Source organism: Epargyreus clarus, unplaced genomic scaffold (assembly GCF_041222505.1).
Source record: "Epargyreus clarus isolate Ecla_fem2 unplaced genomic scaffold, WU_Ecla_fem_2.2 ptg000026l, whole genome shotgun sequence".
Taxonomy (NCBI): domain Eukaryota; kingdom Metazoa; phylum Arthropoda; class Insecta; order Lepidoptera; family Hesperiidae; genus Epargyreus; species Epargyreus clarus.
In genome coordinates this window covers 10,981,918-11,009,060 of record NW_027332233.1, presented here as the reverse complement: position 1 = coordinate 11,009,060, position 27,143 = coordinate 10,981,918, and the positions used below count along the sequence as shown (strand labels likewise).

Sequence of the window (27,143 nt, the reverse complement as noted above, 5' to 3'; positions counted from 1 at the left end):
GTAATTACGTACAAAAAAATCAGTTACTAAATTTCTAATCTACACGAATCACACCCACGCTCTGTCTCGTTTGTTTACAGAGTTGTGCACGGCTGGGAATAATATGTTTTAACGTGAAATAAATGCTCTCATCCGATGCTACGGCCCAGTTGGTGTTTTATTGTGTGTACGCGAGTTCCGAGCTTTATCTCGTACAGTTGGTTGCCGGATTATCGGGTATAAATAGCTGATAGACAACAAAGCGTTAACAAACCCCGTCTGTGCTGCTTAACATTTTTATACGTCGATTCCGCGGTCTGACAGGCCTTTACGAATGTTTGAGGCGTTGTCGATAATAAATCGCGTATTCCGTTTGGCACCTTTGTGCGTTAATAGCTTTGCATACTAGAGTGGTGATAATTAGGTACTCGTAAGATAGATCTTGTTTGTCAGAGCAATAGGTATGTAAACCATGTGATAAAGAGCTTAGTCGATTATTTTGAAATGATACCTACATTTATTGGGAAATACGTGTTCTACCTAGAATATATGTACGGAGGACATACCTTATACCTAATCATGCTTCTGTAGTATAGATACACACAAGAAAAAATATTGCCGCACGCATTCTGTTTGGCAACTTCTTAATGCCCTTTGAGTGGTAAAACTATCCCTAGATTAGGTATTTATCTAACTATAACCCTTTCCCTTATAATGTAAATCTATAGATAGGAAAACGATTTCAATGGGTACCTATATTTTTGTTTTGATTATCATTTTTTACATTTAGTAATTATTATGCACCTGGCTCTCCATGTTACTTCAGAATTTCAACTATTTGGACAAATAAAATCGATTCTACTTATATAAAATCTTTTTATTTTACAAATCCAGTAAAATATGCTACGGTGACATTAATGATTATATAATGACCATCAGTAACCACAGCAAAATTCACGGATTTTTTCTTTTCATTTTATTGCTAATAACCACTTAGTAATATATTTATTAGGTATTTGTTTATAAATAAAAACGTCTAATATAAACATTAGTATAAATTATATAAATTAGCCATTAGATAATTTTGTTGTACTATTTTTACAATTGGTTAAATTGGCAAATCCTCACCATTAATTTATTTGACATAGGTACTTAGTCGCAATTCGTATTAAATGAGAACGATAATTATGGATAGGAACCAGGCAACCGCTCAAATTTTAACAGTTAATAGTTTTTAGAAAATATCTTTCTATAAATATTGTATCTTTAATTCTACTCTAGCTCCCAGAATATCCAAAAAAACGTCTTGCCAAGATGTGGTAATTTTAATATAATTTAATTCCAAAAAAAAAGAACTATCCTCTATTTTGATAAAAATAATAGCAGTAAAAAAAGTTTATGAAAAAATAAAGGTTCATAAACACCTGCACCTGTATATTTAAAGGTTACTATACTCTTTGGTGTTGAGTCACCTTTATCTGATTCAGACCGAATAAATATAGTTCGACAAACAACGTAAGATCGTATTTTTTATTAAATTAACGTAAAAATTAAAAACTTTCTACATGCTGAAATTGAAAAATCACTCATAAAGCTGACAATAACTATATATGGACGTACGACCATATTTAGGTTACATTAAACTATGGAAGCGATTGTCTATGATATTTACTGTCAGTTGTCACTGTCAGTTAAGCGTCATTCTGACATTTTTAGTCTGTTGTGTTGTTCGCAACTGATTGTCGTTTCTTTGTTTGGTTATCCAAAATTGTAAATAAATAATAATATGTATGATTATTCTTACGACATTCGCAAAGTTTGAGTAAAAATCTCACAATGGAAAGTTACATTATAATATCATTTATCGGTGAAGGATCATTTGGACGAGTTTTTAAAGCGAGACATAAAGACACTGAGGCTATTGTCGCCTTAAAAGTTATTAGGAAGGTATGTTAAAACTCTATTTCATCATATATTTGTAAAAAAATAGCTGGATATTTCAAGCATATTCAAATATTAAAGTTCAGATTTCTCAGTTCTGACCTAGAATATGTTAATTAAACATTATATTAATACTATAAGTATACAACAAACAGTAAATATTCATTTCAAAATTAATCATTACAGAAAGGTCGTTCATCAAAGGATCTGAAGAGCTTGAGACAAGAATGTGATATTCAGAGGCAACTGAATCACCCAAACATCATTCGGATGATAGACAGCTTCGACACGGACTCTGAGCTGGTGGTCGTTACAGAGTATGCTGAGAAGGAACTGCACGGTATTCTGGCCAAAGAAGGCTGCTTGAAGGAGGAGCAAGTCAAGAAGATCACTTGGGATCTGGTGTCGGCTTTGTATTATCTACACTCTCATAGGGTTTTGCATAGGTTTGTATTCTTTCTCTGTGAACACTCAACTTATTACCTATAGTTACAGTTATGCACTCAATTCCCTTTCTTTTATGTATATTTATATAGAAAAAAAATTACACAAACATCTACTTAGTTTTATTTGTCAGTCTCAATATAAATAATTAGTTCTAAAATAGAAAATACATAATTTGCTTTATTTCGTTTGAAAAGTTCGACATTTACAGTTCAAAATATTCCATTCCAACCATTTGTGATTATATATACTTTACCACCTCTACTAACTGAAGTTAAGATCCTAGTCCCTCGGTTAGTCACTTCCCACATTAATTGCTGCTGCACAGGAGGGGTTAGTCAATATTTTTATTCTAAATTTGCTTTATATTTTTTTACAGAGATCTGAAGCCACAAAATGTATTATTGGACAGCACAGGGCGAGCGAAACTGTGTGATTTTGGATTAGCTCGCATTATGACAAATGCTACACACATTCTAACATCCATAAAAGGCACCCCACTGTATATGGCTCCAGAACTGATAGATGAGAAGCCATATGACCATCAGGTATAACTTATTTAATCTACTGTATTAAATCTATTATTATTATGTGAATTTTATAGTAAACCTATCAGTAATATTTAGTTAAAGTATGGATTACAAGATATTTATATCTTTTTGGTTCGATTTCGTAGATACCACTGCCATAGTTATTTTTAGTTACCTTATGACAGCAGTGTTAATCACTTCAGAGTGCTGTACTCTGGTTTGAAGGGTTTGATTAGGGATACTTATTTGAACATAGCCCTGTGCAGCCAAAAATGAATTACATAAGTATAAAATAACTTGAAGAATACAGTTAATTATTTTGTTTATTTTTTATCCGTTTTCTTATTTTGTTTTCAGGCAGATCTGTGGTCTCTGGGTTGCATTGTGTATGAGTTAATGGCAGGCCAACCACCATTTTGCACTATGTCAATATGGCAATTGGTCAGAATGATCCGACACAAACCTGTGCAATGGCCGACATTTATCAGCCCAGAAGCACGCTCTTTTCTACAGGTAAATAAATAATAGTGAAAAAAAAAACCCCGACGAATAGATAACCTTTCTTCCATTGGGAAGTTGGTTAAAAATGAAATTTATTGCCTTCATATGTGAAGTGTAATTTAAAAAGTATATTCTATTAATATACTAGCTATAACTGATATATGTATTGTAATCAAATATTTCTTTGAACATACATGTTCAAATTTGGACCGAAGTTTGGTATATTTATTAACTTTATCTTTAAAACATTAATGGTTAATCTAAAAATCGTTCACTATGTAGTAGTAACAGTTCTAATTTTGATTTACAGGGTTTGCTTCACAAAGATCCAGTAAAAAGAATGTCTTGGCCAGAAATCTTGGAACATCCATTTGTAGTTGGTCATATTCTAATTTTACCGGAGGATGTACAGAGTGAATCACCTTTCACAAAGCCTCTAACCCATAGTCAACAGGAGGCTAAACAACTTCAAAAAGATAAAATAAGCAATAACACAAAGTAAGTTTTAATTTCTCATTTCTTTTTCTTTTTATATTTTACAATGAAACAGTCCATTATTTTGAATATAGCTTAAGATTAGAAACTGTAAATGATTTAAGTAATGAATTACCAAATTAGACAGAAAGTCCAATTATTAAATTGCACTTTTCACAAACATTGTTATTTATTCCAACAGATTAGGAAAAACAGAAATTGAAACTGTGAAACCTGAAGGTAGAGAGCATGATTTAAGAAATGTCAGAGGTGTAATGCAAGCCATGGAGTGCATACCAATGTCTGACGATGACAGTGTCCGCGCCACAAGTGCCTTTAGTGTTAGAGACAGCCTCAAAACTGATGACGAAGATCAGTCTCAGCCAATCACTGCGGCAAACGCTAAACTTCTTAGACATGAATTTAATGTCATGAACAACTCGAATCTTGTTATAGGGAATCTCGAAAAAAATATGGCCCAACTCATGGCTGCAAACCATAAACATGGTTTGGACAAAATGCACAAGATTGAAGAAGAAAAACATGACGCCATTAAAGCAGTAACTAAGGAAGTTGATATTGAGGTTATTTCTGAACAGGAACCAGTGGAACCAAAACCGAAACCTAAATCAGTAGATACTGCTTCGCAAAGTTTGGAAAATCCCAAAAGTTCAACAAAGTGCAGCAGTGAAGTCAGTTCAGGGCTGAGTAAAAGTGTTCCTCCATCATACAAGCAAAAGCTTTTACAGTTCTCTAGAGATAAATTGAGGTTTGGCAGTGGTGGGAATAAGTTGACAAGGAGTATCAAACGATCATTCCACTTTAGTAGAAGCTGGGATAGAAACAAATCTGATGGTCAAAGGCGAACAAGTGAACCAGCCATTGAAATACCAAGTGGAGTAGAGGTTGAAAAAGTTAAATATAGTAAGGAAGATAAAGATGAAGATATTGAAAAGTGTGAGGTGATTGAAGATACAGTGGATGAGAAGGAGGTTGCTAATAATGATGTTATTGACAAAGTAGATGAAAATGAACAGGATGGTAAGAAAAAAAATGTTTTTTTAGGTTTTATGTCCATTGTATTGCTTCTGTAAGCTTGCTTACTAGTTCATGTGCCTGATATGTACTAATCAAGAGGTATTTATTTATTTTCTAGTTAAAGAACCAACAGCTATTGAGCTAGAAGAATGGGAAGCATTTTTAAATTCAAATATCACTGAAGTCATGGAGGGTGACGTCGAATCTCTTACACAGTTAAACATGGTAAGTTAAAATTTTATTTCATGCATAGTATACAATGACATTGTGTTACCATTAATTAGAAAATAGAATTGAACAGTGTGAATGGGGCAAGTATGAAAAATAATAAACATAACACTTTTTTATTCTATCATTTAATTTTTGAATTGAATATCGTATTATGTCATTATCACATCTATAAAAACGAAATTATTATATCAAAACGCAACGCACCACAATGTATCTATTTCCGTTTCTCAGTTTTTCCAATGCTTTTTTCTCTCCCACGGCGCCAATGAACGAGTATAATTTATAAAAAAATATATAATCATTGTAAAAGTTTGCCCAACGTGAGCAGTAAATGAGGAAACTACACCCTCCGCAGGTGAGCATGGCGGTGGGCGTGGTGGGTCGCGGCGCGCGGGGCGGGCGCGGCGCGCGCGTGTGCGGCGCGCTGGCCGCGCTGCTGGCGCTGCCCGCGCTCGCGCCCGCCCTGCCGCGGCACACGCTGCTCAACATACAGGACGTGGGTACACTTATATAGTCTGATACGTAATTAGGTGTCCAAAATGTAAACAAACAAATGTCACTGTGTTATATATTGGTCTTAATCACCATAGTTAGAAGTTCGCCTTAAACAAAATTATCAAGAAGACACCCGATCCTGCACCGCCGCCGTGCCGTGGGAACGCTGACTCCGCACCACCGCTCCGTTTCCACTGTATAGTCCCGAACGTGAGAATCCACTCTGGGCGCTAACATTGCCCCAGCAAGTCACCACTTAGGATAGTTAGTTATAATTTAGGTTAGATTTAATCCAAAACATGTAACATTCTGTTTTGATTAAATACATATACATAAGTAATTCGGTCTTTCTGTATCCTGGCTGCTGCATCCCGACGCATTAATTACTGTCAAAATACGATTACAAGTACTGTAAACCTTAACTTTTTTTTTATAATATAGGAGTAGCAGACGAGCTTGCTTGTCCCCCTAATGGTGGCTACTACCGCCCATGGATATCTGTAATCAATCACAGATAGGATTAGATATTTCTACCTGAAAATGGTGGCACAAGACATGTTTTGTGCATATTGATGCATGATTGTATCACTATTATCACATTTTAATTTTCTAACATAAACCTTGTTTTTATTATTATTACTGTATGGAACGAAATTCAGGTATTATAAATATTAGATTAGAAAATGTGAATTTATCTTAATTCATTTAGATTATTATTTTATTATCGTTGTATTACTTTAATATCGTCAAAAATAAAAAAAACTACATTATAGCAAATGACTTTTTTACACCTTTGTTTACATTTTGGACACCTAATTATGAATCTTATGTAATGTAATGTATGAATGACGCCTTTTGTAAAATACAATGTATTTATGAATCTTAATAACAATACTAAGACTGACCGCCTGTTTACTTATAGACCTATATACCTTTACCTATAGACTTCTATCGCTTGAGTAATGGTAACTTTAGCCATAAACGCCCATTATTAATAATGAATCTTAACCAATCTTTCGTCTATTTATCTGTACAGATACATAGACGATCGATTATTGACTGATCTTTTAAAGAAAATATTTTTGATATTTCTTCATTTCAACTTCAATAAAACCTTTAATAGTTCATTAAAATGTTTCTTAATATTCAAATTATATATCATAATATATTATTAAATAACTCTGTTTCAGGTATATCTAGAAGCAAAGGTGGTGTATAATTTCGTAGCTGCTATAAATACTCTAATGAAAGACTGCAAAGATAATGACGACGGTGCAGAAGAAAGGTAATCAAATTGAAATATTAGAAATTGTCTTTTCAATGGGAATGTATTTGTTACTAGACCAAAAAAATATTTTGTTATATGTTACTATTGGAAAAGAGTATGAAAGCTTTGAATGAGGATCAATACAAAATCCATAGAATTGTATTTATTGGGCATGTATCTCTAACTAGACCAATTAAAACATATTTGCTGTTGGACAAAGATAGGCAAGCTTTGAGTAAATAAAATCCATATTTATTTACATACGTCATGTTCTTTATTATTTGTTAATAAGTTAAATGGAGATTTCTAATATTTATTGGAGACTTATAATAAATTACTCACTGATCCTCAGGTTCCAAGGTGTAAGTCGTATGGTGGAGGTGTGCGCGTGGTTGTGTGTGCGCTCGTGTCGCGCGGTGCGACAGTTCGCGACGGCGATGGCGGCTTACAACGCACACCCGGTTTTCACCAAGTTGTTGAATATATGTAAGTAGTATTTTTTACGAGTAGTAGTATTTTTTTTTACGGTTTTTAACTTTTTTACCAAACTCTTGGATATTTTGAGGTTAGAAATGCATGTTACTTAAAAGTCATTTTCTTCTAATAAGAGTGACTCTTTTGTGCGGGAGTCTTATTTAAATCGGTTTTGACCTGTTTCCAAGATTAAACCATACAGAAAAATAAAAATATATATTGAAAAAATGCATTGTAAATCTAAAAAAAAAAGATTATTGCTGTCAGCAATTTGCTGCATTACTCCCTTTTTATTACAAACTACAAATAATTATAGTTTAAAAACTAAAAACCACGCTATAATCGCACAAGGAAAATGAATAAGGGTTCAAAATTTTAAATTTAATCAGACCGTGCAAAGTGGGTAAAAGTCGAATTCAAAGATTCCGTTACATACATACATACATACAGGTCAAACTAATAAAAGCGTTGTAAAAATAAGTTTGTTCGATATATTTCGTCTGATTATTAGCTAATTATTTTAAGGAATCGTGAATTTTTGATATAATAATTAGTAATTATTCTTCATTTCAGATTCAAAAGCGCCTCGCATAGGGTTGAACATTATCGGCATTCTCATAACAGTGCTTCAAGACTTACCCGAGCACGCGGAAGTGGTTGAGAAGATTCTCTTCGACGACAACGAATTCCACTTCTTGACGCTCCTAGAACAACCTAGCGACGCTCTTCGAATGAGGATCTGTATCCTCATCTCCTTACTCTGTACGTTCTCTTGCACTGCTTTTTCGGCGGCAATGGAGACTAAGTGGAGTAAGAAAGAGAGTGAACGCCTGGAGGCATTACACACTCACTGCAATATGACTCTTAACAGATCAGCGAGATTGGCCACGAAGGAACTGAGCAATATGCCGTTCTATGTTAGCTGATTGAAGTATCGATTAGTTTGTAGTAAATTAAGATGATCATGAAGATGGATAAGTAAGCAGCAAAATCGTTATATTAAAAATAATAACGTTTAGGATCTTAAATATCGATAATTTTAAAATGCATGTTTGTATTGTATACATGTCAACAAAATGCTATTTATTGTGTCTTCAATAGCTCGAATATCGTAAGTACTGTAACTAAAATACAAGTTCGATTACTACGAACTATGTACGTTTACATATTTTTAATGTCTTAAACATTTTAATTTTTTGTTATTACTTATAAACTTTTAAACGTTTATTATGACGTCATCAGATGTTAATGACATAGGTTTTTAGCGAAAGAACTAAAAAACCGATGATACGACGTCGTAAATCTCCACGACACTTAAAGAGGAGACAGAAAATTGAAGTGATGATGAAGATCACTTTAAAAGAAAATAACGAAGGGTTAGATCACCAATTTTTAATATAACACGGCGTCGTGTCGCTATACGATGTCGCAATATTTCACGCTACGACACCGTATCGTGAAATGTAACGTTAATAGTAGTATATTTAAAGCTAATTCTGTCTCGCGAATAAAATGTAAATGTAAGCAAATTTAGTGATCGCTAGTTGTAATTTTATTTTGCAATCCGCCTATTGTTAATATTATATTTTTTGTCATGTAGTTCTAGCATATTTGTAGGGTACCGTCCCTTTAGTATTTAACGGTACGGTTAGGATGCTATTGTTTTAGTATTCGTGTACGAATGTACATACGAATTGTACGCCATAGTATCTGTAAATAGTTTCAATGTAAATGATAAATACGGGCCGAGCCAGAAAGGAATTAAATAGTGGAGATTTACAATTAAATTTTAAATAAGTAAAACAACACATTCACGTTGATTGGCGGATATTCTTCAACAATATGTGTTGTATAAAGTCTTGTAATATTGTAAAACTGCGTGTGATTTGAACAAAAAGGGAATGTAATAAAGTCCAAGTGTGCGGTAAGCTTTTTACAAAATTGATTAATTAAACAATATGTCCTGTACGAGTTAAAATAAATCGAAGTTAAGTTTTAACAACATTTCAATGTATTTATATGATGTCACTTGCTCGAATCATCATTTTCATCATTTATAATAGAAATAGCAATAAAGTTTCATGGAATGAGCATAACACTTATTCCTTATGGGACGATTTGCTCTATTCAACTCCTACCCCAAATCGTGTTAAAGAATTTTGTTTCACAGAAATTACAGAAATACAATCAATTATAAAATTACAGAAACTTAATTGACAAATAACAAACTAAATAAATGAGCATAATTATTATTTTAAATAATTAATCATTTTGTGAACTATATAAAGTAGATATAGTCCGCGCCAAACTGCTAGTCCGCTCTGAAGTTGTTGCGAGCAGGTGTAGTCATACAATTTGCTATGGCGACGCGATATTTCTATATTTAGAGCGGACTAGCAGTTTTACGCGGACTATACTACAGTACGTAATATCACTTATTATAACTTATTATAATAAAAATATGTTATTGTATTTAATTTGAATCATGTCACTGCCATTTTTTTAGTTGTAAGATTAGGAAATGTGACGTGCCATAATTTTCTAGAATAAAATTCTTATTCGCATTTTCTACTTTTTAGTTTTAATTCTTCCCTAGTAATAATAATATCAGATTAATGGAAAAAATACAAAGTACATTTAGTAAAATACCCTAAAAACTAAATTCCAATGCAGTGGTATAACATTTTTTTGTGATTGCAATGGTCTGGGTTCGATCTCGTGCAAGTTAGATATGAGATTAGGAAATGTCAGTTATTTTGAAATCATAAAATACGATTACATACTGTGTAAGGTAGCATCAAATTAAAAAAATATAAATGAACTTAAATCTATGTACCTAGGTCCTTGGCCAAACAACATAACACTTCGAAAGGAGACAATAATATGAGTATTAGTGTTTGTTGGCCGTGGTTCAGAGGCTAATTCCGGGTACCTACAACTTCTAAAATATTGCACAATAATTATCTCAATTTATACATTATGTACCTACTTAATGTGAATATTATGCCTATAAACATTAGGCTAATCGGTTGCGAAGCCCCGTGCCATTAGCTAATAGCAGCATATAATCTACAGATGTTTAAAAAATAACGCAACATGGAATTCTTTAAGACAAAAATATAAATTAATAAATGTTACCTTATGTGTGCATAAGGTGCTCCAAGGATTTAATATTTCGACAAAAAACGCAGCAATTGTTTGTCACAAAACAAAATTTTCATTTTAAGATTGCAAGAAAAGCTGTTTCATGGTTTTAATATAAAACTAAAGTAGCAATCTAGGAATTTGTATTGGAGGGATTGATTACAATGTAGTTACATAGTATTTAATTATAATATAATCCATGTTTGAAGACAAATGGAACGTTTCATGTGTCGCGTCTTTCAAACCAGCGGCAACATTTATTACTAATGTTATAGCTAAAGACAAAGAAAGTTTTGGTACAACCTGCCATCACCACCACCGCATTTGAGTCATAAAGAGTTCTGCTTTACTATGATTGACAGTTATTTTGAAATCATAGGTACCCACCTACCTATAGATGTCAGAAGCTTTATAATCATAGCATCAATCTAGGATTCCCCGTGATGTCCTATGTCAGCGCATAAAACCAAGTAATTGAACGTCAGACAGAATAGATAAGTATCTAAATCATCTTAGCAGGACGTTGACCAACACGACGACGGGACTGAACTAGCCGACGTTGCTGCAGAGCATTCACATCAAGATCAAAAACCTACAGCACATTAACAGTGCCTACGGTGCGGACAGGTTTTGCCCATTTGTTGTTTATTTTGAACGTGGGCGTTGCACTTTATGGTTCGGTACCTAGATTACATAAGGGAGGTGATCGGCCGGCCTCGCGCCGGTCGCCGCGTGCATTCACCGCCTTTAGATATGCATATTCAAAATCACAAATTGGCCTGTTGCTATAAAATGTCTCAATAAAATATCAATTTAATAATCCCCTCACATTTTAATAAATACTTAACTCGTTACTTACTTAAATCTCCTTTAATAATTCATTACTAAAACCTGTTTATTGATTTTGCAAAATTACCAACAATACGGATTACGTAACATGGCTCCGATAAAAATAAGGTGCGTTGTATAGTGAGTTATCGAGTTATTTAAAGTTGTTTTATATTTACGTCTAAATTATTATGTCTAATAGACCTAGGTCTTTAAACAAACTAAATACGAAAAATGGCAGGAATTTAAATGACATTATATCAAGTTCCAACTTCTCGTTCGTGCTTTTTGTGCTTTATCTAACAGTTATCCAAAGTGGGTGTAAAAGATATTCTCTAAGCTTTATGCATTTCATGTTTGCGAATGCATTTACATTTTTAACGCATCATGTTTTATCTAAATGAAAAATATTTGTGATTAAAACCAGCTTAATATAATTATTAAACTTTATTGCGGAGGTACAGATATAATATTAACAGAATGTTTATCTCTAACATAATAAAGCATTAATTAGTAATTAATTTATAAACAATTTTAAGTGGCGACGGAAAATTTAGCTAACTATGACGTAAGGGAAACACTGACTATCTAAGAATGATTACAATCCACATAAGTTATAAGCACTATCGATAACAAATTGATAATTATGTAGATGCAAACGCGTGCAAATCGTTTTATAGTGTTGTTGAACTCTACGCTATGATCTAATATTTCTAAGGCGAGTATTGACGTCAGCACGCTCACTTTAGCATAATAAGCACCCGTATTAGGAAATGTACCCTTAAGAATTTTCCCAGGTTTTTATAATTATTTTCTCAATACATAAATAAAAATCAAATACCTAGCTAACACATACATTACTACACTTTTCAGGTTTCCATTTGAAGGATTTTTGTAGGTACATGTTATTATCGCACATTTAATTTATGAATACGTAAGAATATGTACTTTTTTGTAAAACGTCTTGTCTAAAAAATGACAATTAAAAATCGATTTGATACCAGTATGAACGCACCCTTACTGCCTAACGTGAAACACAAAAAATATTTCTCTTCCAAAAATGAATGTGGTAAGTCCGACTTAGTTTATTGACCTAGGTTATGGCAAGATTGGTAAAAGTAAGTACTTATTTATCAGAGAACGCCAGACTACTTGGAAAGAACATAATTATATTCTTAATTGTGTAATATATTTATTATTTACCTACTGTTGGTATTATATTACAGTAAATATAATAGTAAAGTTAAATGGAAATGAAGGTTACTTTTGATAACAATAACTGTTTGACCTATAAATGTCTACGACCTATGGTATCACAAAAAGTACCTCCTATATCGTAGTCCCGTAATCAGTATATCTAAATTTAAAATATTTTTTCGTATAAAAATGATAAGCAGGTTGAATTGTCGATGTACTTATGTCGATAATCTTGAGTTACGGTATTTCGACCGATAACAATTTTCGTATTGAAATTCGGCTGTCACGCCGATCACGTAGGTATTTGCGCGATCGGATCGGGTTCATTGACCCAGCGTATTCACTGTACCATTGGGTCATGAGTATTTTGACAACGCAGCGCGGAAATTATCTAATCGGCACGCGGCCGCGAGGACGCGGGGTCAACGACACCAGGACCGTTTGCTGGCTCTTGGGCCGACTCGACGAAAGTGAAATGTGAAATGAATATGGTAGTATCGATACCGGCATACGGACGCTCGAATTTGTTTATTGGTGGGTGTGGTTGCGGTGCCAACCAGCTGTTCCATTCCTTACCCGTAGATTTGCGCGAACTACCGCAATGGCGGTGCAATATCCCGACATTTTAACATTCTCTTTTAAATTTGGAATGTATCGAAACGTTTATGTACAAATAAAGTAAAAAAATCATGTGCATTGATATGCATAGTGATTTATGTCCATGTTTTTATGTTTCATATTTATTAACATATTTCTAATAAGATAGAATTGAATGGACTATACAAAAAACTGGGTTCCATATTCCAAATATAAATCTATAAGTCTAACGTAATAAATAAAAATAAGTTAATAGACATTATTGGTATTTTTATTTTTTTCCTTTTAAACCTTAGCTTATTGACCGTCTGGGACTAGACAAACAAATAATTTTACGAAAGTAATTATAATAATTTATTATAACTATTAATTGCTAATTATAGAATGCACTATACGTAGTTGTTATTAGTGGACGGTAAATGTAAGTTTTTGAACTCTCACATTGATAAGTGGTCAACGGCACTCATGGACATATTTATTTTGTAACATTAATAAAATTTAAGTGCTTTCTATTTTATGTTACGTTAATTAAATTAAATATAAAATATTACGTATAGGTTGTAAATTGTACTTTTCGTTCTGAAGTATGCATGTATACACAGCACTTTAAAAAAATAATCGACTTGAAACTATTTTTATAAATATCTCAACAATTATATCTTTAGATAGTTAATTGTATCAGGCGTTACTTTGCGGAAATCCATGCTATTAAGTTAAGATTAAAACTACTTCGCAACAATCCGCTACAAATATGTATGATGGTATATATTTTGATGGTATATAGGGAGGGAGGGTGGTACATACTGCATGGTTTAAAACATACTGCATGGTTTAAAATATATACCATCATACATATTTGTAGCGGATTGTTGCGAAGTAGTTTTAATCTTAACTTAATTATATCTTTACCGGAATCGAAATAAGGAAAGACATGACGTATTAAACTTGTGGGTAAGCGTGTCAATGACCGCTCAATATTGTATCTAGAGATTGCATATCACATTAGAATCATCATACATTTGTAACCCAAATACGAGTTTAGGTACGTTAGATTAAAATAAGCAAGTGGCAATAGATAATGTGACCAACATTCGAAGTATGTACCTAATTTATTACACAGAAGCTGTTTGGCATTGATTCGGAAATCGTACATAATTTATATAAATTCGTACATAATTTAAAGGTGGTAGAACTCTACGTGGTTCGACCCCGGAGGCATCCGGTCACACGTATTTCTGCCGTATAACAAGTGCTAAGCGCTGCTGTGTTCTGATTTGAAAGCATTCAGAATAAGTTGGACATCTGTGGCGGACCTCAGGCAGGATCCTAATCCTTTATTTATTTATTTCTGGGCTTGATTTTAGATGTCTACCATTTATCATCAGGTGGACTGCAGTGTCGTTTTCTACTTATACGTTATAAAAATACTTTACTATTAAAATTTCAGTACCTAATTCTTCACTGTTCCAGAAACATCTTGAAATATCACATGCGTTGTTTCATAAACATATTTATTTGCGATATAATTTTATTATTTGTTATGCAAAAATAAGTTACGTAACTTATTTATCACAAGCGAGATATTATCGCGATTCCTTTTACGCTTCAGTATTCAGTGGCTTAGGTTTTTCCTAGATATATGTTATACATAATTGTTATATACCTACTAATCTTGACACTACCGATTTTTATATTTTACGTTTACTGGTTTATTAAAGTTGTTTGCCCATATAAAATTATTAAAAAATATATTCCTTTCATATCTATAGGCGTACTGATTTGGTACAATTTTATGTTTAGAAAAAATGTAGTTCAGTATCAAGTGCAAATAAAAAATATCGCATCAAAAATATGTACGCACAAGAAGCTATGTAGTCAAAAGTAGTTGGTAGTGCATTTGTATAGATGGTTCATTACAGGGATTAATTTTTTTATTAGAATCTGGAAAGATTTAAAGATATCGCCCCCGAGACTTTTTAGCACTACAATAAAATTGTCCTAATCAATCACAAACTTGAAAATAGTGATGCATTTTCCATCAACTCGTAAGCAGATTATAGTAAAATTCGCTCCTGCGCAAAATTCAAATTTTGTCAGGGGCACTCGCAACCCTAGTTAGGACGCTGACATTGTTGCAACTACACTTAGTTGAATACGCAAGATTTTATAATTTTTAATTCTTTTCAAACCAACGGGACCCAGAGAGATACTAGAAAAACAATACTAGTGAAGGAAATTAATTATGTAAGCAGATTATCACTTCCTGTTAAATGGAACCCGCTTCGTCGATTCACACAATAAATCATTAATATCAAATTATTTACCGATCAAATTAATTGCATTCTTGCATTTCGGTATTTATCGTAAACCGCAGGACAATGACCCCCAGCATAATTACTGCTGGAGTAGTAAAATTTCTGTCATAGTATACATACCGTAGTGTGATTCTTGTTTTTATAATATGGGATTGTTGGTCTTGCGTCGTGATGATACGAGTTAGTTTGGCGCGAACAATATTTTACGACAACATTGATGCATAGGGATGCCACTTTTTTAAACAAAAAGGATATTTACTATTTACGATAAAAATAAAGGATACGATTTGAAAATAACTAATTATTTATTTACATCATTATCTTGCTATCTTTGATGTAATATTTGGCATCAAGAACTAACGTGGCCTTAACCCTATGTCTACAATGCAGGTATGTCAGATAACGTTAGATAATTAATTATTTTTTTTATTAAATTAGTGGACGCTCTTTTTTATTACAAGCTTTTATTTAAAGTGATTTGTTAATTCGTATATAATACGAATTGCAATTGACACTACCGATATATATAATACGATATTGCAATTGAATATTAAATCAGTTAACCCCTACAGATTGAGCTGATATTTTGTGTACACATTTGATTTGGATGACAATACTCGATTAGTTTAGGAAGGATATTCTAAATACAATATGAAGGATACCGAAGAAATGAAACTTTGTAGACCTAGTATTTTCGATCGGAGTGGGATCATCGCCACACCTATTTCTAGTCTGGAGGAGTATTTGCGTTCGGTGGAAGAGTGTTAATGCCGGCTGATTTACATATGAAGAGGCCGTCTTAGCCCTCCCGAGTCGCGATGCAACTGTAATCGGGTTCAGGCAGAACCAAATCCTTCGGTAGCTGTGACGTCTTAGGATTAGGTGGTTAAGTTCGTTTGCTAGTCAAATCTAATAAAATGGCCTCTCAAAATACAATATACGTTTATTCTAATCCTTACTAATATTATAAATCCGAAAGTAACTCTGTCCGATCTAAGATCAATTTATCGGAGAATCGATCTTATGGACCCAAAACATCGATTATTTTAATCGATATTAGTAAGGATTGAATCGTAAACTATGCATTTGATCAAGTGATGATCTTTAGCAAAGTTGAAGGTACGAATTTTCAGTTTTATGTATGTTAGTATGTTATATTATTTTATTTTAAACGCGGGCGAAGCCGCGGGCAAAAACTAGTATTTTATATTCTATTGGTACGTAGAATGCACCAACCCTATAGCCACGTGATGATTCCGCTGAGCGAAACATTAGTCAATCACGATGTAACGAACGTCCTTGCGGGTCCGTTGAACCCGGAAAACACCTATCTTTGATAGTACATTATCCAATCATGATTACTACTTACGTAAGTCCTTGATTCTGACATGACCTTCGCGGTCAACGCCCCGCTAAAACATGTTAATGACACATTTATCCAATAGGTGTATGAACTACATCTTGCCTTTGTTTGCTCGAGAGCACTGTTACGGAAGATAATTAATGCACTTCACTCTTGATGATAATTAGTTAACTTTAAACGTTATCGCTTCATGGAAATAAATTAAATATCTAATTATCTACTTCACTACGCGTATCTATTCGTGCAATTATTGTATGTTTTTAAAGTTTTACTCAAGAATCCCGGGTAATTTCTCATTGAAACAAAGTTACCCCTATAAATTAGTATTAACTCAAATCACTGGATTTATTTTGGTATAACTTTGTGTGCAACAGTGTTATACTAACAAAAATATAAATATTTGATATCGGTGGAATGCAAACATAAGTAATATGTCTAGTACTATTATATTTTCCAAAATAATTTAGTGTCCAATAGTGGTAGTTTGACAGCAGTTCCGCTGTTCCTCCGCCCTGTATCCTATTAACAGCAGTTTAAAACACTAGAGTTATTTCCATTAAAGGATCTAGTTAAGCACAGACTCGAGGCTTCCCAATTTAGTCATCATCAACGATCTATCATCGAACCCAAGCAAGGAATCCTGTCCAATATGAGATCAGATTCACACGTCCATAGACAGAAGTGACTTTCTTTTTTTTTTATAATATAGGAGTAGCAGACGAGCATGCAGTCCACCTGATGTTAAGTGGCTACTGCCGCCCATGGACATCGGTAATCAACCCCAGATAGAATTAGGTATATCCTTTTTTGTGCTAAAACAAGCTTTTTATATAACCGTGTCTGATCATCTATTGGTCTTCAAAAGCTATTATATTATGGAAAGTATTGGAGTTATGTAGGTATAGGTAAATGTTACATCAATGCATGAAAACTTATAATTTCAACATTTTATAGGGCGCAATTTTGATTATGTTAAATCTGAAGCTCTCTGAGTAGTGACAGAATATCTGTAGGTACACGATTCACGTGAGAAAGGCCGTGCGGGCTACCTTATATTATAAATTATAAATGAGGCAACGTCAAATATTTGAAAGTGAAAATTAAGTACATACCTAAATTATTAGGTGTTCTACCTACGACTAGACTGCGCAAAACGTTTCCGATCTAACTGAATAAATACTCGGAATAAGTTACATAACACGTCTACATAATAATCAAGAATAATCATAAATGTCAAAGGAAAAGATAAAATAATTAAGTATACTATATACATATACACGAGGAAGCTATCGGAAAATCTACACGCAAAAAATGATAAGATGACAACACACCTACTGCCAGGATATATAAATTCAACATTCATTCATCAGTATGTTATTCTCGAGAAGCTAGAACCGCAAAAGGACACAATCTGCAAGCTTCATCCACTTAATATTTTTTCTGCGAAATCTACCGACATAGATTCATTATCGCGCAACCGCCTTTATCTCACAAATATCACTCCACAGCCGTTAGATCTAAAAATACACGAAAGCATGCAGATGAAGATTGCATTTTTGTAAATAGTTTAAAGAAAATCCTTTAAAATGATTTGGTCCGTCTTGGAGTACGTATGTGTGATACTATGTAAAGTCACCTGCATCAATGTGTTCAGGCTTCTATCTGTTTTTATTCTGACGAGTATTGCGTTTTGGTTTATAAGAAATAAAATAATTTATTACAAACAACTTCCACCTGGTGAGTATTTTGTATTACGTATTCATACATAATAATGTATGCAGTTATTACGTTTCATCGGTCATTCTTGGTTTGAGCTTATTTGAAAAGTGACGTTCTTTTTTTTAGGACCATGGGGTCTTCCCATTTTGGGATATCTTCCTTGGATGGGTCAGGGTGCTCCCCACGCCTGGTACCTCTCCCTAGCTGAACGATATGGTGATGTGTATTCTGTGAAACTTGGTTCAAACCTCATAGTGTGCATCGGTTCTCCCAAGCTTCTAAGGATGCTTTTCAATAGGCTTGATTCAATAGGACGACCACAAACACCACTTAACAGTCTGCTAGGCGGCATGGGTAATTATATTATTTATTGTACTTATATATATTTGTTGATGACAAGTGCATTGCTGACTATGGACATCTGTAATAAACTCCGTACAGAGCAGGGGTTAACCTTAAGCCGATCAAGATGCGTTTATTCTCCTGAAAACTAAAATGATCGCCTCATATTCAAGTCAGCCGGGATCAACAACCTCTCACCTACCAACGCAAGAATGGTGCTTTAAGTAACAAATATTTATTGAAATAGTTTCAATTATAAATAAGTAATCAATTGTTGAATTTATAGTTTAACTTCTAACGTGTCTACAATAACGTTACACTTATCAATTACGGTATTGATATCAGTGATAATTTATTCTAGATAGTTATAATGTAGTTAATATCTAATAATAAGAATAATAATATTCTTTATTGTATCCAAAAACAATAGAATACAAGAATAAAAACATACAAATATTGAACGATACAAAAGGCGGCCTTATCGCTAAGACAGCGATTTCTTCCAGGCAACCTTAGGGTGAGGAGTTAAAGAGTGGATGATTATAAGAATAGGTAGGGTGCAAATAAATAATAGTTAAAAGACTACCTACATAATACATAAAAACAAGTGTAAATTTAAAATATAATTATAAATATAATTAGAAATATAATTATAAATAATTGCGTTTTAAAATAAAATTGTTACGCATTATCAATTTATTTTGTTTGCAGGTATTGTCCTGAGTGAGGGGCAGTTGTGGAGACGGCAACGCCACTTCCTGCACGAGAAGTTTAGGTCTCTCGGAGTGAAAATATGGAAAAATCAACGCTTCGAACAGTACATCATTGTAAGTTTAATTTGTGACAATTTTCGAAAAGGTTAATGTAGGATTCAAGATGATAATGGCTTTATTTACTTCTTTTTCTGCATAAAGTACTGAGTGACTGATCTAAGGACTATTGTCATTTTCACAGAAACTAATATTAAATTCATAGCAAACATTTAAGTTTACGAAAGCTTTCAAATCTAAATAAAATTCTACTTGTCTTATTACAATTGTTTTAATTTCATCAGTACATAAGTCTTGGAACCGTAGACTTTAGGACACTAGATGGTACTATAATGACTAATGGCTTAATATTTAAAATTAATAAAATTGTTTTCTATAATTTACAGATGGAAGTGGAAGAATTACTGTCAGAATTGGAAATGGCGAACAACGAGCCGGTGGACCCTTTGGAACTTTTAGGGAGATATCTTCATAACGTCATTTGCCAGTTGATGATGAGTTTTAGGTTCGAAAAGAACGATCCAGCCTTCAAAATATTCAATGAGAGGGTCTCAAAAGGCATGAATTTGTATGGAGCTGTACATATCGGCGAACACGTGCCGTATTATTTGGTTAGTATGTTATTTAGTCTCTACAATTATATCTAAACGAGCTTTTGCCCGCGGCTTCGCTCGCGTTACGAAGTAATATTTTCATCCCCTATTTTATCCCCTTCGGGGTAGAATTGATAAAAATCCTTTCTTAGCGGATGCCTACGTCATAACAAAATCTACCTGCATGCCAAATTTCAGCCCGATCCGTCCAGTGGTTTGGGCTGTGCGTTGATAGATCACTATGTCAGTCAGTCACCTTTGAGTTATATATATTTAGATTCAAATCCATTTTAACCGACTTGGAAAATCTTAATTCAATGAGTTTTTAAACAGATTATGTGATTTTATTGCTATATGCTAAATTATTTAGTTTAAATAATATAACGGTTTCATTCGGTTTCAATGTTATCTTTTAAGTTTTTCAATAATGTAAAAAATGGTACAATATTTACGTATTTAAGTGTCAGTCCAAAATTTTAGTATATAATGAGAGAAGAGTCAGGATTATCTAGAAACGAAAATATTTTTATAATGTGTCAGTACTTAAATATAGCTAAATTATTTAAAAAAGTATACTACGTAGAATTCGTAAATGTATCGGTTGTCTTGAAAAAAGAAGTTAAGAATGACTGATAGATAACACTGATAATAATAAAAACATTTATACAATTATAGAAGCTGCCGGGTAAAATGGCCGTTATGGAAGAGATCAAGCTTAACCTGGAAGACATCAGCAAGTTTCACGAGCAACATGTCAAGAAACGGATAGAAAAACGTTCGAACTTCGATACTTACCACGAATCAGCTGATCTGCTAGACTGTTACTTGGATCAGATCCACCAGGAAAAGACCGGAGAGGCACAAGAGACCATATTTACGGATGTTAATGAAGGTAAGTTATCATCAATTACACTCCCAGAAGGGTTTAGACCGTAGTTCACCGTACTGACCAAGTGCGGATTGACTTCATACACTTTTAACTTTTTAAAGCTCCTACAGTCATTAAAGTATCCATGTATCGCATGTATGTAAATAGAGTCTTACTGATTGGTTGAATTATATATGAGGATACAATCGCTTCAAATTTTGTCGGGTTTACGCACGTCGCATATGACTTAGAAAAATTGAAGGTATTCATGAACCTTGTAACTATGTACAAGACACAAAATTTATGTTATCGTAATTATAATTCAATGTTACACTATCTGCCCTTTATTCTAGTTAGTTCTATGCTGGACACTGCGAGTTGGTAGCATATACCTTTGAGAATATAACACAAAATTTTGTAAGTCAGTAGTTTTATCATGAGGTCTGTCGCCGTAAATATAAATGACTATTGAATACACGTATGAATTCGTAAAATAGAGATGTCTGGATTTCGAAACGTGGGGACCGAACCCCCGCCAACTACACATACCTCCGATTCTATAAAACTCATAAACATTATACCACCTATTTTTAAAACCTGCGGCTTTTTATACTTTATTTTACTCTAGTAACAATCAATGCTGTCTGAATTAGGTATATTTATAAAAATAAAAAAATATATATGACAGCTAACTTACATAATAATATATTACGCGGCGACCATCTTGATCATCAGAAGTGGCAAAGCGTTTGTGGTCGGATTCAGATAGAATCCCTTTTCTATAGGAATTAGCTACAGGCATCTATGCACAGCAATAATCACCCACTATCAGGTGTACGCATGCTCGTTCGCCACTCCAATCTAATAAAAAAAGTTTCACCTTATCTCACGATCAAATGTTCGACGATGCCATTAAGTTCACACAACGCATACCAAACTTTCTTTTTTATGTAACAAAGTAGCAACGGCCTACGGCTCGCGTGATGTTAAGTGACCTCTGTCGTTAATGGATATTTGAAATTAATTCCAAATAGAACATGAGTTCTTCCTGAAAGTGGTAGAACCCTTTGTGGTTCGACTCCGGCGGCACCACCGCCACACCTATTTCTACCTAATAACAGCAGTGTTAGGCGCTGCTGTGTTCCGGTTTGAAGGGTGTGGTAAGGGAGACAGACCTTTCCGAGGCATTCCAGCTTAGTCCTCAGGGGTAGCGGCGCATCTGTGGCCGACCTCAGGTAAGAATATCTTATCCTATCTGGGGTTGATTACAGATGTCCATGGGCGGCAGTAGCCACTTAACATCAGGTGGACTGCATGCTCGTCTGCTACTCTTATATTATAAAAAAAAAAATCACAAATGTGTGTTTCTGAGAGCTAATTCCGAATGACTCGTGAATTATGTAACTGTTTTCGGGCGCAAATTTCGCCTCATGTGTATCAAACAATTCTTTTAAATGAGAATACTGCAGCGCAATTGTTGTTCTGAGGCAGAAATATGTATAGCCACCGTAACCAAACAATTACTATTTATATCTTTACAAAATGAAATGAATTCCCGATATAAGTACGGAAATTCAATGTTAAACTTGTTAATACTTTGACTGTAACGGCACCACTCCCTTATTTATTTTCGCCTTATAACAGCGATATAAGTCAGTAAGGAATCTTTGTTTCACTCCGACCAACGATTTACGACCAATATTATTTAGAGTTCATGTGCGGCAGTGACCATATACTATGAGGTAGAGTGCGTGCTTGTTTGCTATTTTTAATTTATTAAAAATATATATTCATCATCAACCCATTATCGTTCCACCGCGGGGCATAGTTCTCCCCTCAGAATGAGAAGGATTAGGCCATAGTCCACCGCGCTGGCCAAGTGCGTATTGGTAGACTTCACATACCTTTGAGATTTTTTTTATAAATCTCTCAGGTATGCAAGTTTCCTCACGATGTTTTCCTTCACTGTTTTAGCAAGTGATAATTAATTGTCTTAAAAAATATTTACACATTGAGGGAATATTTTAATTTGTAGGAAAACAAGTGGTGCAAGTGATGAACGACTTATTCTCTGCGGGGATGGAGACCTCCCGTAACACCTTGGTTTGGGTGCTAGTGTTCATGCTTCGAGAACCCAAGGTAGCTGCGAATGTACGGGCGGAGCTCGCGAAGGTGGTGAATGTTGGCAAGCGGGTCACGTTGGAGCACCGGTCCAAATTGCCGTACCTGGAGGCTGTCATATTCGAGACGCTACGCAGGGTCTCTGTTGTACCCTTGGGAACTACCCATGTGAACACTGAGTAAGAATTTAATTTTTTAAATTGGTGGTGGAGTAAATCTTATGCAGGAACAAATTATTTGAGGTTATTTATAGATTGAAATTGAAAGTTTCTGAGGTATATAATCTGACGATTGACTGGAAATTCTATGATAAGCATTTTTTACGAATGAAATATTCGCGATGGTGATTCGCATGGCGCAGCAACCAGCATACGTCTAACACGTAAATGGTTCCAGGTCCTCATAAATGGTTCCGTCTCCAGGCAAAAATCTTATTTACAGTTAGAGTGTAGTTGTTTAACCATCCTTATACTTGTAAAGGTCCATCATAACTCAGTAAATCTTAGCGTCTATAAGAAAAGATAATAAAAACATCATTTAAATATCATTTTCCTTCATACATTTTTAATGAGACTGTAATATGTGTAAAATAAAATATGTGTCCCTCAGGGCTTGGCGCGTCAACGGCTACACTATACCAGCCGACACTCACATCGTCCCACTGATCAACAAGATAAATATGAATCCAGAATTTTTCCCGGAGCCAGAAATATTTAAGCCGGAAAGATTTATCAAGGGACGTGAACTACATCTCCCTGATCATTTCATTCCGTTTGGCGTCGGCCGACGTGTTTGCCTCGGTGAACAACTGGCACGAATGGAGTTATACTTATTCTTCGCTAATCTGATGAATAACTTCGAAATTGAGCTACCTGAAGGCCACGAGCCCCCCGAATTGCAGGGTATGTTCGGAATGACGCATTCGCCTCTGCCGTACACGGTATGCTTCAAAAAGATAATTAAAAATTAATTCTCTATTAATATTCAAATTTTTTAAAGAATTTTGTATTAATGACATGTTATTTGACTTTAAAAGAGCATCATATACCGTCGTCATAATGGTTGATCAGATCGCAGTTGGGTATTTAGTAAGAAGTAGGTATTATTAGTTGTTTTAAGTTTAGAAAAACCTTCGATTGATCTACCAGTATCACGGCACTCTACAATTATTCTATTTAGTTATAAATAATTTATTGTGACATAATAATATGTGTGTAATATTTTGACAAATACCTATAAATTTTTAGCAGGCGACTTATTTTTTTATTTGATCCTTTCACACGCTTCAATACGTTAACATTCCTTTATGTTTATATCAAAGAGAACTCGCTACGAACATTTGATTCGTTATTACAAGGCTAAGCTACGACAAGGGCGGCTTACATAAGGCATTGATCAATAAAACTCAACTTCTTTATGGCAATGGCCTTGTGATTTGAGAATTCAAAGGGCAGAAGGGGACCATTGAATATAACTTAATCAGCATGACCTCACCCGACAAGTTCAAGGCCTTAAGTGTCACTTTCATCGGAGTAAACAAAAATACGCAATTGCTTAATGTGCCAAAAATGAAAATACGTATTGACATTAGATTTAGAAAATAGTAACAAATAATATTATCATTAAATTTGTATAAGTAAATCGTTTTGAATGTAAAAGAGCATTTTTTAGTTCGAATTCGCAGGCACCATCTCCAATTTCTGCCGAAAAACAGCAATGTTAAGCGCTGCTGTTTACTGGTTGAAGAGTGTGCTAAGGGAGACATACTTATCCGAGGCGATACAACTTACTCTTCAGAGATATTTCTATGACTGACCTCAGGTGGGAATAATCTTATCAAAGTAGGATTTCAGATGTTCCTGGAAGCAGTAGTCACTTACCATCAGGTCAAGTGCATGCTCGTTAGCTACTTGTAGATTATAAAAAAATAATTACAAATAAGTAGAAAGAAGTGATTACGCAAAAATAAAATCCACAAAAATAGATACCTACTTCTCTCAGTTTTTAATTATTACGAGTGTTTTCAATTAAAATCGTCATCGAGCTTCGACGTTCGCAATATTCTGTGGAATAATTTTCAAAAATAATTGGAGAGCGCTTGAAACTGTACGTTAAGGTTACCACGTGTAAGCGGCATGCGAATCAGAGCATAGAGATTGAAGGGGTTGAATAGGTTCGGTTGTGCCCGCACGAGTTACGTCAATAGCGCCCGACCTCGGAGCTCGTGTTGCCAGGCGTTTGGGTTAACTTGGATTTTTTAAAACAGCAGTGATAGCCTAGTCGTTAAGAAACTCGGCCTCTCGATCGAGGGGTCCGAGGTTCAAATCCCACGTACCTCTTATTTTCAAAATTATGTGCGTATTAGAAATTAATTATCACTTGCTTAAACGATGAAGGTAACCATCGTGAGGAATCCTGCCTCCCTGAGATTTATTAAAAAAAAATCTTAAAGGTATGTGAAGTCTGCTAATACGCACTTGGCCAGCGCGGTGGACTATGCCCAACCCCTCACTTGGAGAGGAGACCCGTGCCTAGCAGTGGGACAGTAATCGGTTGTTGATGATGGATTTTTCAAACGAGAGTACCATCTGACGGTATGTGGCTCCTGCCGCCCATGGACATCAGCATATAGATTTTGATACCAATTATAGATGCGATGTACGATGTTTTTTGTACTTTTTGATGCGGTGCTACTCCTGAGGACAAATATGGTCAGTTTATATGAAAGTCACCCGACATCCACGCCATTTAAATGAAACATAACACCCGCTTTACGCTAGAATTTGGTGTGGCGGTGGTTCCTCCCCGGTCGAACTATGCTCATTCTACGACCTTTCAGGAACATAGTTGGCTTTTGATTTAATATAATGCAGATGATTGCAATCACTTGTCATTAATTTCTCAGATTCGTCATCTCAGATTTGTCATTAATTCATTGATGATTAAGTTCATGCTGCTCGGTCTCTGCTTAGGTAGCTGCTCTGCTTCTGCTATTATTACTGGATATCCTCGTGATTTTTATTATTCCATTAAAAGTCCGGTTTTTTATTTAACAGCCTGGTGACTCTAAGGAGCGTTATTAAAAGAGCAAAATAAAACTCGCTAAACCCTCTTCCCCTACGACGGACCTCGTTTATATGACCTTATTATTAGATACCTTTTGTTAATTTGAGATACGATAGTTTATAAAGGATTAGAAAAAAAGCAGAACAAAGCAGACTTCCTTTACAAACCCTATTTTTAATAGATTTCTTTCTAGCGCTTGGCCAGAAGGTACGTTTTTGTTCGTAAGGTACGTTAAGTACTTACTTAGAAGGACGTTTAATTGTATGTGCTTATTCGTGTATACTCTAATTACTATGTAAGTGGACGGTTTATATAATATAATAATATATTTCATCGACTCCTTACGAAATACATCGGGATTAACGAGGTAAATCTTCGTTTATATTAGGTATAACTTGTCGTTAGAATATACGATATGATCTGATAAGATGCTTCCAATGAAATGTGGTTAGAAAAATGCAATGTAGTGTTTAAATGTATAGTCCTCTATAAGTCCGTTATGTAAATAGAAAAAATATTTTTGTTTTATAAGATAGGTTTGATAAGGGAAATATACTGATTGGAGTCCCAAGTTATTCCAGCGTAGCAACTCATCTACAGCCGTCTTCAGGTTCTTCTATGGAGTTGATTACAGATGTCCATGGACGACAGTGGCAACTTATGTACTATCAAGTGGACTGGATGCTCGCTTACTACTTTTAAATAAAAAAATGTAGATTGAAAAAACACCAATAATAATAATCAATTGGTTTTAATCATTTAATGAAAGTCCTTTAAAATCGATCGTGTTGTCTAGCAAGCACTTTGGACATTGTCTTTAAGGATCATAGATATGGATCATTAAAG

General features: G+C 34.3%; 1 protein-coding gene across 1 annotated transcript; it reads left to right on the top strand.

Annotated features, from left to right (window-relative positions):
• Positions 1–1,706: 1,706 nt before the first annotated feature.
• Positions 1,707–24,485, top strand: LOC140753113 (serine/threonine-protein kinase fused-like). The gene is made up of 17 exons (XM_073087500.1): positions 1,707–1,926; positions 2,107–2,366; positions 2,744–2,912; positions 3,252–3,407; positions 3,706–3,893; positions 4,072–4,910; positions 5,026–5,132; positions 5,494–5,634; positions 6,824–6,918; positions 7,253–7,386; positions 7,948–8,184; positions 18,664–18,891; positions 19,591–19,706; positions 20,036–20,260; positions 20,918–21,134; positions 23,146–23,410; positions 23,841–24,485. The coding sequence occupies exons 1-17, from the start codon at positions 1,816–1,818 to the stop codon at positions 24,199–24,201; spliced, it is 3,849 nt and encodes a 1,282-aa protein (XP_072943601.1). The 5' UTR covers positions 1,707–1,815; the 3' UTR covers positions 24,202–24,485.
• The last annotated feature ends 2,658 nt before the right edge of the window (positions 24,486–27,143 follow it).

What these genes read in the sequence shown, in the direction of transcription:
- LOC140753113 (XM_073087500.1), top strand. Translation starts at nt 1,816, where the DNA reads ATGGAAAGTTACATTATAATATCATTTATCGGTGAAGGATCATTTGGA. An exon ending in AACACGTGCCGTATTATTTG is followed by an intron (nt 20,261 to 20,917) that starts GTTAGTATGTTA and finishes ATACAATTATAG; the next exon opens with AAGCTGCCGGGTAAAATGGC. An exon ending in ATTTACGGATGTTAATGAAG is followed by an intron (nt 21,135 to 23,145) that starts GTAAGTTATCAT and finishes TTTAATTTGTAG; the next exon opens with GAAAACAAGTGGTGCAAGTG.